Genomic DNA, 16,824 nt, shown 5'->3' on the forward strand with positions numbered 1-16,824 from the left:
TGGGGAACCTGTTCCAGTGCCCAGCCACCCTCTAGGTGAAGAACTTCTTCCTAATATCCAACCTAAATTTGCCCTGACACAGCTTCAGGCCATTCCCTCAGGTCCTGTCACTGGGCACCACAGAGAAGAGATCAGTGCCTTCCCTCATGAGGAAGTTGTAACTGCAATGAGGTCTCCCCTCAGTCTCCTCCAGACTGAACAGACCAAGTGACCTCAGCTGCTCCTCACACAGCTTCCCCTCAGGGCCCTTCACCATTCTTATGGCCCTCCTCTGGACACTCTCTAACAACTTAATGTATTTTTATACTGTGGCACCCAGACCTGCCCCCAGCACTGGAGGGGAGGCTGCCCCAGAGCAGAGGAGAGCAGAGTGGGACAATCCCCTCCCCTGCCCGGCTGGCGATGCTGTGCCTGATGCCCCCCAGGGCACGCTTGGCCCTCCTGGCTGCCAGGGCACTGCTGGCTCATGTTCAGCTTGCCATGGACCAGGACCCGCAGGGCCCTTTCTGCAGCGCTGCTCTCCAGCCTCTTGTTCCCCAGTCTGTATGTACATCAATGTTTTTCCTACTACAGTCAACGAGTAATCTTTTATTTCCCTTTTCTTCTCACCTATCTTACTATTTTTACTACTTCTCCTATTCCATCTTTATGTACTTACTTTACTTCTCCACCTTCCCCTTCCAACTAGAAACTTTCCAGGCTTCAGTTCATAGTATTTTCACATTATTAAGAGGGAATAAATTAATTTGACCATTCTGTTAACATGGCTTCAAATCAGCACTTCACTCATATTATTGAAACTGGGGTCAGAATAAAATGTTATGAGCAACACTTGCAAATTGACTGCATTTCAGCTCCAGTGCTGAGTATGAAATAAATATTTATACCTTATATTTTGGAATTTATTTAAAACATGAAATATAAAATAATTAATAAAATTAAATACACAAAATACTCTTTTTGCTTTACAGTGATAATTTGCAAATTTTAGAATTAAATGACTTTATAATCTAGTCAAATAGGCTTCACCATTTCTTTGAAGAGCAGCCTTGCAAAACACAGGGAAAAAGGCAGAGACTTCATCTTATAATTCCAATTGAAAAGTAATGATTATTAGAATATTAATATTCTAAAGAATGTCATCTGTAAGAAGTTTCTTTTATAAGTAGTCGCATATAATGTTAGTTGGAAAAGACTAATCAAATCACCTCAATTTTCTTGTTCATCAATGACACATCCATCATCAATTACAATGCCTTATTTTGGCATTTTCCTCCCCTTTTATCCTTCATCTGCTGCCTGCTCAGTCAACTTAAACAATACTTTCAGAAATGGTTATGTAAATACATTTCTCCTTGCATATAAGTATTTGCAGTTCTTTTCATTTAGAATTGATCACTCTACATTATCCATACAACCTCTGAATCAATGATGGGGTTGTATGAGCAACTGATAACTGATGTGCTGGGAGAAATCAGAGAGGCAGCAAGGGCAGAAAACACAAGGGCTTTGGGTGACCTAAGAGGTGAAATGTTCGGATGCTATCAGTGACTGTTCTACAGAGAAAGAGGCTAGGAAGGCCACAAGGGTAAATACAACTACTGAGATGGTACCAAGCGACACCTGAAGCAAAACCTTTCAGTAGAAGTCGTCTTTAATAGTAACTATAACACACTCAGATTCAACTTATCTACAGGGGAAATGCTTGCTAAAATAATCCAGCATGATGCACCAACTTTCAGAAAGCGGAGCTATGAAAAAAATACCAAGTTTTTAAAAATAAGCTAGAATTGGTAGGTAAAAAAATTATGTCCTTACAGACAGCATAAAAACTACTAATGAAGATAATTCTGGAGACGCTTTGCTAATGCATACCTTCTATGGGGAAGGGCTTGATATGGTGAAAGAAGCCAGTATGACCAACAGCAAGCTAAAAGAGTTTACTAGAATTAAGAGGACATTCAAAAAGCTTAATTTACGAGCTGCAGAAAAACAAAAGGACCACAAATTTTAGTAGTTTAGAGGTAAAAATACAAGTAGACAGGCAAAAACAGTTTAAGTAGCAACTGGTGAAAGGAATTCAAACCAGACGTAACTTCTTGCAACCCACTAGGAGCACAAAATGCACCAGCCAGTTCAGTGGGGCAAGGTGATGCTCCAGCAAGAAACGGAGGTCTTACAGACAAGAAGGCATTGTGAAGAACTGAAGGAACTTTTTGCATGGCATACATCATAGAAGAAACAATAACTCTTATTCCAGGATCCTGGTGAGTGAGCATGTGCATATTTGGGAGCATGGAGAAGCTTGGCAAAGATCTATCTGAAACTAAATTAAGCACAGAAGAGGTAATCACCCCCATAATCAAAATGAACATCACCAAATTGCCAAGACCAAACTGGATCCACTCAAGAGAGCACTGGAGAATGAAACAGGTGAATTACTAGTGGTACGTGACCTTCACTTAAGATTATCTTGGTATGTGAAGACACGGAAGTTACAAACCAATCATTAATGCCCATTTTGGGGAACTACATACAGGCCTGTAATCTTGATATCTGTACAAGAAAAAGATTCAATATAGTAACAGCTAGAATTAGTGAACACCTGAATAAACTCAATCTGCTTAGGAAGAGTCAAATATGGTTAAAAGAAGTTCTATATTTAAAACTTGGGTTTTCTGAAGCAGTCAACAAACACACGCATGAGGGTAAGCCAAATGACACAGGTTACAATAGGTACTCAGTGGGTTTTTTAAATAAATCCTCACCAATGGTTTAAAAGGAAGATGATGTTAAGTTATTGCACAACAGCGTGGCAGAGATGGGACACAGTGCACAACTAAATGATGTCACAACAGAGGGAGGCCACAAAATACACTAGTATCATACTCAAAAGCAAAAAGCAACAAGAAAGCAGATCAGTTTACTTCTCAGTACTTCTTATGCTCACATGCAGGGATTTTGAGAGGGAAGTGACACCAAGCATAGAAATACCACCTACAGTATTCAGTCAGTATATAGTCAACCATATACAGAAGTCAAATGGACACAGTCCACGGATTGAGCTGCTGCACTTCAACTCAGAACATAATCTCAGCAAGCTCTGTGAAGGAAAGGGTTCCACTCTTGAGATCACAGTAGAAGAAATATGATCAGTACTCAGCTTCTGGATGCTCTGTGAGCTGTTAAAGCCAAATCCAGAACACAGCTTTTAGTTAATGTGCATAAAATATTACATGGCAGCTCTGCCCAAATCTGCCAGTTTGACTTGTTTTCTCTTGACAAGAGATGGGTAATAGCATAACGTGGGAAGTCATCTCCTGTGTGAAGCTAATCATCAAGGGAAAAACAGTTCAGGTATAAAAAACCCCCATGCTTTCAACACATCTGAGGCTTCCTGAAGAGCACATTAATTAAGACCTAACAAATGAGATTTCCTGAATTTTAGAGAACAATACAGAGAGAATGATGACAGTGTTAACAATTTCTTTCTGGTCCTTTGGTGCACAATTTCTATTCGTGGACATGACAGACAATACTTCAAATAACAGGTGAAGGGATACTCACTGAAATGTTTTGGGGAAAATATTTAGAATCTCACAACAGAAACTTAGAAGCAAGTAGATCAGCTTTACATTTTATTCAAACGGTATTATCCTTGTATATAAAAGGTTTTAAGTGACACCAGGGACAGAAAATAGCCAAGTCATCTATACCATACAAAGTCTGCAGAGGGATTGTTGTGTTACCCACTTTGACCATGCTTGGCAGATGAAGTAAGACAGGATCACAGCATAAGAATGTGTGAAACTTGTCACTTTTTCTAACACAGGTGAAGCCTGGGAACTATCTTTTTTTACCGAGTAAAACGGTGTTTTAAAGGCAAAATGCCATTGTGACCATCTCTGAATGTTCTTTTTATGTGTATGGCATTGGGTGCTTCTGCCCAAGGCACAACACAAACATTGTGACACTTGTTTTGTAATCATCTTGTAATGTTGGAAATGTCACCTTTTTTTTTTTTACAGTGCACCATTAACTAAATCCAGAAAAGACCTTCAATTTTGCATGCAGGATTTTATTTAAAATATTTGACCCAAATATTTGACCAGGTCTAGTGAAAGATGTCCCTGCCCATGGCAGGGAGGCTGGAACTAGAAGATCTTTAAGGTCCCATACAAGCAAGGACATTCTATGATTCTATTTATCAATCTACTGACTCTCACCCCTAGACATAACCTTGACACACACGTGTTTCATGAAACACATACAAGACCAGTGCCAACAAAGACTGCAGTGTCTAGAAGCCATCAGCCAGGGCCAGCTTTACACTAGCAAACATTAGCTAGGTGAGTGGTTTTCGCTTATTTTGATAACTGCAGTTCCACAATGCTGTAATCGCACATCATGGAACTCCTGGCATATCTTTGAAGGACCACAAATGAAGAACCCAAAATCTGCACATTTCCCACCCACAAAACTGAGTTTATAGCACTTCATCAAAACCAGATTAACATTTATGCTAGTAAGCAACAAGTGAGCAGATTTAGCAAGGGCTTGTCTATCCAGTTATTCTGAAATAACTATTTTGGATTTGTGGAGCTGTCTTTTTTCTGAAATAAAATGACATTTCATTAAACAATTTTTAGTTTTTTCATTTTATTAGATTAATGAAGGAGGAGGCACTCATTCTGAACCAAGAATACACAGTTAACTGTTAATCTGTATGATTCCATTGCTCCTCTCCTTTGCACTAGTTAGGGTTTTGGGTTTTTTTTTTGTAGATAAGCCTTGAGAATAGAGACTGTATTTACAAACCATACAAACAAACAATGTATACCAGCAGAAGAGTTCATAAAACTTTGGGAAAGATGAAATGCAAATTGTGAAACTAGGCAATATATTACATGTGACAAAAAACCCCAAACATGCATAAAGTCCACACTGACATTCAGATACACCCTTGGGCACAACAAAGAAGGCCTTACACTGGCTATCTGTTCACAAGTCTTTTGCTCAAATAAACAGCTTTTGTCTGTAGAAAAGTGGATTTTCACAACAATCAAGCAACTTTTTTTATTGTATGTGAAATAATTTCTTCCAAAATATATTCCACACCCATCTGAATATAATCTCTATGACACAGATTTATAGATTGGTCAGACCTATGGATTTATGTGATATTAGTTTTGATTTTTTTCCACAGCACAAGAAAAATGCACACAATCATGAAGGTTTACAGTTTCACTAGCACACAATGTGTTCACATCTTGCAGTACATGGCATTTTTCCTCAACCCCCAGCTCCTAGAGCCAAGAATGTTACAAGAGAATCTGCCCAAGTCTGTAGTCTTAATAACTGTAAAGGAAAAGCTTGTGCAAACGTGAATTGATTGTTCCATACAGACTCGGAAATTGGAAGGTATACCAATTTTCTTTCCAATTGCAGGATTTTTCTTGAAAATGGCTGCAAACAACCAGAGTTCGGGAAGAGGAGTTGGCAAATTCACTTACCAGCAGCATATTGGAGACTCCCTGGTAAGAGGAGACCTAACTCACCTGATCCTGTTAGAATTCAATTTCTCTTTGCCAGCCCTTTGTTTAGATGCTGATCTCTCAATGGAGAGAAAGAAGCAGAGGAAGCAAGAGAAAGAATCCGCAATTTCATCCAACAGAATGCTACTTGGTATCGGGCAGGTCCCATACCAAAAGCTATGGGGCACTTTGTACTCAAGACTTTTTGCAGTGGTTACCTCAGGCCAAGGATGCTGCTACTCAGCACTGCATTGCAGACCTTCTCAGACTTGGATTTCATACATGTGACCCCCATGTGCCAACGAACCTGAATGATGCCATGCACGAGAAAAAACAACGTCCCTATGGCAGGAAAGAACAGGCTGCAACAACAGCCTCAATCTAACCCAAGAGGCAAGTATGTCTCCTATGACAAGTTTAATGAAAAGGCCTGTTACTGGTATTTTGGATCCAGGGTTGTCTACAGCTGGTTTGGAAAGGCGTAACTGCAAAGGCATTGCAGAAGCACAATACCAAGGACTGGTACTGGCAGTTGTTAAGGACTGAAAACTGGGAATAAACAAAGAAAGGGGCACTACAAGTTAGAAGACAAAAGTGCAAATAAGTGAAGTAGGACCACGTGCATGATAGAAATGGCATTTTAATTAATTGTCTTTTTTTTTTTTCATGGGATCACTACATTATCCACAGCGCTGGATGGTCCCATGCTAGGAGAAACTGAGGTGCATTGTTTGCAGGATCCCTGATTCACCTGTTGCAGAAATAACATTTCTAGTTTCTAAGGAAGGAGGCAGGGAGGGAAGGTGCAGGACAGAAAACAAGGTAGCTGTGGAGGAACTGCACTCTGTGCTGCCTTCTGGTAGCAATTCCTGCCTCAAGTTGAACTTATACCTGACACCATGCTGTCATAGGTAATGCCATTGTATTCTCTGGTTTTTATATGGTTGATACAAAATGTAAATACAAAACACAGCTGCAACAGAAACTTCAAAGTACAACACAGGCATTTTATTTTTTCATTTAATCACTGTTCTATGCTCCTAAGAGCTCAAAATATTAGATATTTGCTCTACTTCAAGAGATGGACCTTGAGAAGACCATCAAACTGGTTTTTGAGTAAACTCCTCCTAACCAGAGAAGTTGGTTGCATAAGAAAAGGTTTTATTCAACCAACACCTGAGTATTTTAGTGCTGACATGATCTGAGCATGTATAATGCAGTACAGGAGCAGGATATTCTGTACAACCAAAAATCCAACTTCAAAACAAAAATCTAACCTCCTATTGCTAATAGCTACCATGTCAGCTGGATGCAGACCACTTTGGAAAGCTATGATTAGTCATGTAGGAAGTGTCTTGTAGGAAAGAGTTCTTATCTGAATTGCTGAAACCAACGCTTCCTTATCAGCTCAGATGCATCTGCATTTTTAAAATGGAGGAAACATCAATTTCTTCCTTGAACAGCTTTCAAGTGTTCACAACAGCTTTCTGAAGGAAATGAGTGGGCTAGGAGCTTCTACTCAACCTGCAACCATTATATGTGTGATTTTAAACATGTCTCTTGCCACTGATTTAGACAAGCAGTGACTGTTGTAACAAGTGAGAAATCCAGCTCCCATTACAAGTACTACAGCTTTAATTTCCAGCAACAGGGAGAAACCCAGTGACTTAAAATAGTCAAAAAACATTTTTTGAAAATTCACTCATAACTAAGTCTTGAAAAAGACAACCCCAGAGGAAAATATTTGAGGGAAAATAACAGGGGCTCTAAAGCCTACATAACTTTACATAGATAGACACATAAATAGATGCCTTGACTTATTAACAGTGTGAAATACAGTACCATCTGCTAACACCAACACCATAGGCTTGTCTTCGAGAAGTCATTAATTCTACAGGTAACGTAAAGACCAAGGAGGCCAGCAGAGCTCACAGGCAGGATGCAGGGAAATTTCAGACCCATGGCAATATGCGGGTGCCGTGCATTGTGTCTAAGTTGTATTCTGACAGAGCAAATACTTTGTTAGGCTGTGTGAACAGGAGTGATGCAACATGTAAATGTTGCCTTACACACAACACCGCATCCTAACAATTCTGTGAAATTTCAGTCTCCTGTTTAAAAAAACCAATGTCAAAGCAAGACTAATTGCCATGAAAAAATCACTATTATATTTCAGCTCAAGCATTGCTTTTTAAAAAGTAAACAAATAGGATAGTTTAAAAAACAAAAAGGTTTTGTGAAATTTACCCTTTTGTAATACTCATTTGCTTACACAGTACTTCATAGTTTTTTACTATACAGCTCATTATTTGTGCCCTCATATACACTCCACCAGCACATAAGCCAGTACTTGCACAAAAATCAATCATTATCTAGCTCAGTGAAATCCTAGTTTCTGAGATATTATTGTTGATATTCCTTGGTCATCAAAACCCCAAAAACTACCACGACCCTTGGTATGCAGAAATGCTTTAGATGATGTATAAAATTGCTCTTTGTTTTGCACACGCCTTCATTTTTCCCTCCAGAAGATAACTGCAAGAGTAGCCACACAGAATATATTCCCTCTTCAGACAACAGCTCAAAAGCTTCAGTAATATGAACATTTCTACAGTGTCCATAACCTACCTAAACTGTGACTTTGGAGGGGAAGAAGGAAGTTCAATTTTCATTCCTATTTGTCTTGACCTCTATCCTAAATAAACAGATGGAACAATGGTTATCAGCACCAGCTGTAACTGGTTTAGAATCATGGAATCCTGTCCAGTAGGAATCAGACTCTGGCTGTCAATACTCCTCAAAAAGGCTAAAAAAGCAGCCCCCAGAATGCAATGAATCTTTTTTATTTCCAACCTTAGCTGGTTTCAAACCAGCAAGACACTGTCAGAGTTTTCCACCTCTTTTACCCATTCTATAAAGCACAACTTCACAGCACATGTGGTGTTTCAGAAATCCAGAACACCACATGTTAGTATGCACGGGACACAGAAAAAATCCCCGGGGGGGGGAAAAAGTAAACTGCATACAGTTGCACCCCAAAGTATGGGGAAAAAAAATACCACTGCTAATACAGAAAAAATAATTACCCATTCAGTACTGGAACTCAATTTCTTCACCCACGCAGCTAAATGTTTCCTTATCAGAATAGAGCTGGGAATCTCAGAAAATCAAGGAATGCACAGCTTGAAGAAAGAGTTTGTGGGTACAGCTGTACTGCAGAGTGAGCGTGATGCTGAGAATCTCGGGCCAATCCGCAGAGTCTGCGTTCCTGGCCCTGAGAGCTGCGTTAAGTCTCTGGCCTTACACTGTCCTAGGTCTGAGGCTTGAATACTCAGAGGATCTGCAAAAAATAATTACTAAAAGCATCAAGGAAGGCAAAAGGCAACTTTCAAAATGGACAAATTCTCAGCTAGTGTAAATCACCATAGATCAACTAGAGGCAGCTACACCAGTGGAGACTTCCATTTACAAGAATTCTGTGCTGTAGGCTGAAAAGCTCACTTAATTTGCAGCAAAGCTCAAAATGATCAAACCCCAAGTGATCTTGCGCTAGTAGAGGACCTGAAAGCTTTGCTTTACAAATTAAATACTTAACAGTTATATAGCACACTTGCTACAAAGCATTACTAAACCTTCCACAGCCTGTACATATGTGCAGTAGAAAAAAAATGTATCTGGTAGACATAATTTTAAAAAAAGCTAATTATTATCAATGGCAAGGCATCTTAAAAGGAGTTTCAGTAACCAGTGCACTTACCAACAACCAACCAATCATATTTTTAGTGTCCACACTCATAAGCTTTAACTGCAATATGCTTTCCAAGCTTTGGGCATACATTTTCTAACTAATTCAGAGGCTGCAATAATACAGAAATACTTTCAGTATTAATTTTAAAAGTTTTGTAAGTTTTTTTTAATTTTTACTTTGAAGTGACAAGTGTTCAAGAAAATATCTGCAAGGGCTTATTCCTTGCCCTGCTGGCAGAAATCTTAACTCTGCATTTGGCCTGAGATCAACAGTGATGGGGGTTCAATTACTGAGTAATGCACTGCTGTACACCACCCTGTTTAATTATAATACACAGCACTATTAATACCTAAATACACTTCTACTTGAACAGCAAAGTCTTAAAAAAAGAAAAGTAAATTCAGGAAATATGGGCAATATGTTTAACCTTAAAATGTGGGGAGTGTTTCATCAGTTCCAACACCGCTAAATTAAATAAAGCCCTTGTTCAATTGCCTGTCCTCAGTTCATAAAATCAATTGTTTTCAAAACCTGGAAGATGCATCAACCTTCAATCAGTGATAAATGTAAATAAACAAAAAACTGGCTGGGTTTTCTGTCACGTAGTATGTATTGTAGATACTACAATTGAGAAACATTTTTAAATGTGTATAAAAATTATGAATTTTTGTACAATGGAGCTAAATTTTTTATATTCAGTAACAACATACCTTTTCATCAAAAGTAAGTGCAAACTGACCTATCTTTACTGACTTCAGTGGAACTGGGTTGTTCCACAACAGCTCCAGGATGGGCAGACGTTTATACTGTGCTTCAACACACTCCATCAAAAATAAAAAAAAACTATAAAAGAAAACGCTCCCATGCTTTTCTCTCCAAAAATGAGATGTACTGTTACAGGTGAAAGGCTTTAACAGATACATATTAAAAACATTCTGGTACACAGTTTAAAGAAAAAAAAAAACAAACCAACAAATCAAATAAAAAAAACCCCCCCAACATTTGTAAATCCAACAGTCTAGACAGACTATCATCTTGAAGTCTAAAACATCAAAAATCATAGGATCTAATTCTCACTCCGTATGTTCTTCCCTCCTCCAGTTTCAGCCTAATTCTTAATTTAACTCATTCAAACATCTCTGCCAGAGAAAGTCAAAACAATAATGTCAAACTTAAGAAAATGCAGAAGGTGTTAAACATAGCAATACAGTGCCAGTCTACGTGGCAGTGTATTAGGAGCTAAGCTGAATACCAACCACCTCACCCAGACAATGTTCAAATACAAATAATAGCTTTCTTCCCTTCATTATTTTATCCATCTGCAACAGTACATTTTGTTTTTCTTACAAAAGATCTTAAAGTTTCTTTTACATGGAGACCAGGGTTCGACATTTAAAAGACACACACAAAATCCACATCTGCCGACTTAATCTGTCACAACTGCCAGTGTCAAGTATAACAGCATTTAATTTTATGGTAAAAAGGCATCACTAGTTCCCCCCCCTCCTTGGTTTATACATTTATGCTTACCAGTATGCTTAAATTGGCCTTTCTTGAATAACTGAAATATAAAGCAGGTATTAACTTACCTTACGCCCATCACTTGCATGGCAGTTCACATTTAAAGGAGTCAATAAAGCCATCAGCTTTTCTTCATTACCACTCCTGTAAATGAGAAGATGATTAGGGAAAGGGGGAAAAAAGGGCAGAGCTCTTTGATATCCATCTCCTCAGCAAGTATTTTGCAAAGTCTAGTATATTGAAATTTGTACTGTGGCAGGGAGAGTGCTGGAAGGCTACAGAATCTTCTGAACATTTCGAAACCAAGGGTAAATACAGAAAAGAATACTAAATTTACAGTTAAATGTGTTGCAACAGATCATGCAAAAACACCTCAGTTTCTTTCCTTAACCTCGTATTTCCTTTTTCTAATTCTGTAGATCCTCTGAAAACCATGTGTTGAAATGAATGTTTTTAGAAGGGTTAACGGTTTATATAAAATGATCTTGTGCAGTCAGAAGGAAGGATGAAAAGCATCTTTGCAATATACAATTGAACTTTACACCTTTTGTATAGGCTCCCTTATGCTCTGTTCCGATAAATCCTATTTTCAAAATACATCCTATGGTAGCAGTAAAAACCAAAAGAAAAGAAAGATTCCAATATTTAAATTGCCCCTAAAAAGAACAGTCACAAAACAATAAAGAGGATTTAAGCAGCTTAAAGCAAAAACTCAATATTAACCTTATAACCACCATAGTGGGGGATTTCAATTACATAAATAGGCTTTTACATTTGTACCAGACTAAAGTCTGAAGAGATTTATGCTAATTAAGTGGTTTGCTTGCAGCATTTCATGGAAAGGCAATGACAAAACAGTACTATTTTAAAAAACCCTTTTCCTCGCCTGCTTCCACCCCCAAAATATGTTTTATATTCTAAGCAGCACTCACCTAGCAGCTTCCAGGAGTTCGTCCTTCTTGTATTCACCTAAATGATTGCAAAATATCATGCTGTTAGCATTTGGCAGAAGACAGATTAAGAAATGCAGTAGGAAGCAAATACAGAATTAAAACAGAAGAGGAGAAAAAAGCCCACACCCCGCTGGGTGATGGAGCTGTGACGTTAGCCAGCTTGTGGAGGCAGCATCACCAGTACCTTGGAGACGGGCAGCAAATTGACGCATCTTCTTGTCCAATCCTCAGATGGAAAGGCTTTCTTCGGACAACCAATGACTGCGAAATCTTGTGTCCAGAAACACAGTCCCGCTGATAGCAGCATGTCAGCTGAAGACAATGTCCCCACCCCCTGCCCTATTCAGTATGTCACATTATACTTGGGAAGCATAATAAATTCCAAGACAAAGCAAGGCAGTGCGGCTTTTGAAAAGGTACAAATTACCGATCTCCAAGGCTCTCACCTGCCTATTTGAATGGTAATATTACACTTCACTAAGTTCTTTAGAAGAGCAGGGATTATTAAAAAAAAAAATCCAGGTATTATATCATCAGCCATTTTCCAACAAAATAGACGCTTCAAATGAAAAGCACAGACAAAAGAGGATGAACTCTGCAACAGATTTTGCTATGAGACTCTGAGATTAGAGAGAACCACGAGTAATGTTAAAGCAACATTTACATTTGAAGTCCTGAATTAAAACAGATAACTAACAAGGGTTGCTGCATCACAGGATTAAAACTCTATGTTAGCATTTTAAGAAGAGCATGGAACAAGATAACCTACAGAAGTAAGACAGTATTCTACAAAGCTGAATCATGATGACATTGTGCAATACAAATGGAATGGAATTTTAATTCAGAAATTAGAAAAATAGCTTCTTAGTAGCTTTATGAAGTCACAGAAGAGAGTGTGTCCTAGACCCAAAAGGTACAGGGTTTGAAAAACATACCGTATACCATCTGCCAGAGAATTAAAGCCTCTAACCACAATGCTATAAGAAAATTAGGAAACAGAAGCTGTCATGAAAGAAGAAAAAAACCCCTTTGTGCTGCCTCTTATGTGCAATTGTAATAAGCCTCCAGTGAAACTCCCATTACAGGTGAGGAAAGCCACAGGGCCATGGAAAATGCCAGACTGGACAGCAGGTAAGATGGAAGGTTCATCTGAAAACATCCCTTAAAGAACAGCGGTAGGGTGCAGGAGGAGGGTTAGAGTCCCAATCCATAGCAAAGAGCTTGGTACTCCCCCCACCATGGCTCCTCCAGCTAACAGCAGAGGATCACAGGAACCACAACAAAACCAGCCCTCTCCTTAAGGAGTCCCCTTATTTCAGCATCCTGCCTTCACACAAGGGTAAGGAGGAGGGTGAGTACACACAGCCATGCACTTCCTGCCCCATTCCCTTGGATGTAGACATGGAATTTTCAAAGGCAATATCTACATCTCATCATACTGGTGATTCTTCCTTTCACAGGTGTGTTTAATCGCTTTCTGAATGATATTCAGCTTTGGGAATTCACAACAACCTGAAGCAAGGAGTTCCACCATGCCACTCACATGATGGGTCTCCTAACAGAACTGTTCTGTGTTGCTGAACCCCAGCAATGGAGCACGTAAGTTCAAAGCAAAGGTGAAACTGGTTATTTCAAATAGAGGCCAGGAAGGTTAATTTAGCTTTTGAAAGAATTTATGTCTATGTTAAGGAAAGCTTCATCATGAGGCAAATCAAGTGACAAAGAAATATGACTGCCTTTGACTTGCTCCCACTCTCCAGCTTCATCAGAAGGGGGGCCTGTCCACCACAGGCAACAGCCTTTTCTAAGCCATAGTACATGTTCCTCTTTTTTTATTTTAATGAAGATAAAATACTGGGCACAGTTGTGAGTGTTTCAAATCAATGTAACTGAAAAGCTCTGGCCAGCATGTGAGGAAGAAAAAGAGACTCTTTATGACTACTGCATTGTTTGTGCAACAATCTCAAACAGCTGGATTTCCTGCAGTAGAGTTATTGGCCCGTGTTATATCAACACTTTAGAGATGTAACCAGATTAAAGTACCTCTTTGCACATTCTGGTTTGGCAATGCATCTAGCAGTCCTAACCAGGCTTTTGAACATACTAGGTTAGAGAAGTAATAACATTTTTTTCCTTCGTGCTCAGTAAGTTGCTATTTTATCACACAAAAGCTGTTTCCTCTAATACTTTGATTAGCACAAGCATTAGTGTCCAATGAAAAAGGAAAGCTGTGGCTCTTGATTTAGAAATGTCCCCCTGCATGCCTGATTAGAACAGTTAGTTTTATTAAGCAGTACTTTTTAAAAATAGGTATTTACAAGGTCGAAATTCATACATGCAATTCTTGAATTTCATCATGGTTCTCCTACACTGATTAGGATTAAGAAAATATTCTCTTGTATATGGCTAACTTTATTACTCTCAAAGAGCCACTGTATTTTGCAAATCAAAACCTAAAATGATACAAGCACTTAACAGCACACCATCAGGTTTGCTAACAAAAAAAAAGGTCAAGTGAGCTCCACAGGCTCTGTGGGATGAAGAGGAACCCCCTGGCCACTCGAGCAACCAGCTGGTGGGATACCACAGAGCCGAGAGAGGTCTGGCTGACGGCATTTGGGAGAAGTGGGTGGCACTGGCAACAGGACCGACTGCTGCTGGCACAGGCTGCGTTCCCACCAGAGGGCTCTGCCAACACAGCTAACGCCACTCGGCTACGCAGCTCATCAAAGGCCATCCTGCAGCAATTGGCCGCAGCTACCTAATAAAATATTCATTTGAAGCATTTGAAAACAAACCATGTGTGCATGGGCAGAGATGAATTTCAAGTTCTAAGCACAAGTACAGGAATACAGACCATCAACCTCACATAATATTTCTGTTCAAAGAATGTCAAACTGACTTTAACTAAGCTAGGAACATCTCTTAAAGAGCTCTTTTGGGCAGGTTAGAATTTATAGTTTCGTGAAAGGGCATCTGCATGCTGGGTAGCCCAGAGATAGCTGGCCTGGGAATTTCTTAAGGCAAACACAAGGTGTGAAATGGGAAGCAGGGAACGCTATAGCAAAGCAGTGTCCCTGTTCCTTTCTCGTCAGACAAAAGCTGGTAGGTAAGCACAGCAGAAACCACCCAGTGTCTGGTATTCACTGCATCTGATCAAGTTCATTGGCTACAGCTTGCTCAGCATTATTTAAACCATGAAGTTCTCTACTTGATCCCAGATCACACCACTGCTGCTCCATTTAGGCTGGAACTAGAAAGTCATCACTGGTAAACAGAGATAATCAGTGTCTCAAATCACAGCTACCATTAGGCAACTAACTAGCTCTATTTGTGTTACCCTCCCAGGAGAAAACCAATTACCTCCAAGACTTCTGATCAGCTGCGGCTATGCTGTCACTGCTGTGTCTGGCCCTAGCTGTATCCTGCAGTAGCTGATCAGCAGCAAATGCTTATTAACTATCAGACATCAGTGGCTGCTTGCACCTGGCAGTTGAGCAGACCAGTAGCTGGAAGCAGGGAAAAAATAACATAATGAATCAATCTTTACAAACAAATAACCCTATTTCACTCTCTCCCAAAAGTCTTGAAATTTCAACTGAATACTGAAAGCTGAAAAACCTATCTGAATGCATGGCATAAATCAACAGTGATTTTTCAATGCATCACCACTCAAAACCAAGGTGAATTCCCTTCCCATCCCTCCATACACATCAGCTAATACAGGAACCAGCCAGATCTAAAATGTCATGCTGGACAAAGCAGGTTTTGCTTTACCATACTACCACATGTCAGCTTTCCACAGTGAAGAAAATTTCCTAAAAATTAACGTCACACAAATTAAATCATGCCATTATTACCCAATAACAGCATATAATGGGAACAAAAAGGATTAACATATTTTCAACCAAACTGAAAAATGAAAGAGGTTTTTCCATATGAAGTCATACATCATATGGAATCACAATTATAAATCTAAATCCCCAGAATACTTACAAACAGTGAAAATTTTTAGGCTAGCCAATGACATGTGACAGAAGAATGTGAGCCTGATGAATGTGCAACCATGGCCCTAGGCTGGGGAGGGAAAATTCATGAGTATCACAGAATCACAGAATGTTTGAGATTGAAGGGACCTCTGGAGGTATCTCATCCAACCCTTCTATGCAAGCAAGGTCACCTAGAACATCCTGCTCAGGACTGTGTGCAGGTGGCTTTTACATCTCTCCAAGGATGGAGACTCCACCACTTCTCTGGGCAACCTGTGCCAGTGTTTGGTCTCACTGAGCTCAGCTCCTTAAGTTTCATGGTAATCTCAAGTGATCTCCTCAGGACCTCCTGTTCTCTCTTGGCAGCTCAAGTTTAGCAGCACTGGAAGTCAGGGGTGAAATCCTGCTCCACTAGAAAACATGGCAGCTCTATATTTGACTTTTGACTGTGTGCAGACCTAACACTTGCTATTGGTTGCCTGCCCTGAAAACCTGAACTTCCATTCTTGAAAATAGATATCCCATGGGAAGATTGACAAGATCTTTGTGAACACTCCAACAGATTTTTTTTGTTTTTTCCAAACAAATATTCACAATTACCAAGCAACACAGAGGACATAGGCTGTCCATCAGAGCAGTAGAGACAGCAGGTATCAAAATCTCTCATTCTTCCTCATTTACAAGTGTTTCTGGTGCCTTTCCAAGCACATACTCAGCTAGCACAGGAATGCATGGGGCTGTTGGGAAAACAAGAGTCCTGATGCATCTGGGAGGGTTGAGAACTTGTTTTTCCATCAGATTTGTTACTTCATCCAGCTCAGTCCATGGCCAGGGACCCAAACAGGCCCCTGAGAATGAAGACCTTGAACAAGGATGGTGCTGTGACGAGAGAGGGGAATGGAAACTCTACATTTGGGCTGCCATTGCTACAAAGAAAGCAATCCATGGGCCAGAATCCAGAGTTTAGCAAAGAAATAAACTGCACAGAAGTAAATTAAAATACACCTCTTCCCTGACACTCCAAGACTTCACAGACCTCTAAGTGATCAATGACACACATCCACATACACCATCCGTTT

The 16,824-nt window shown here is 39.6% G+C and overlaps 1 protein-coding gene across 1 annotated transcript in view; it reads right to left on the bottom strand.

The window, feature by feature from the left end:
* TNKS (tankyrase) overlaps positions 1 to 16,824 on the bottom strand; it is a 135,418-nt gene that overhangs the window by 52,665 nt on the left and 65,929 nt on the right. The window contains 2 exon segments of the mRNA XM_032107995.1: positions 10,872 to 10,947; positions 11,736 to 11,772. Of these exon segments, the coding sequence (XP_031963886.1) occupies positions 10,872 to 10,947; positions 11,736 to 11,772 (113 nt within the window).

This window comes from Corvus moneduloides, chromosome 5, assembly GCF_009650955.1.
Source record: "Corvus moneduloides isolate bCorMon1 chromosome 5, bCorMon1.pri, whole genome shotgun sequence".
Lineage (NCBI taxonomy): Eukaryota > Metazoa > Chordata > Aves > Passeriformes > Corvidae > Corvus > Corvus moneduloides.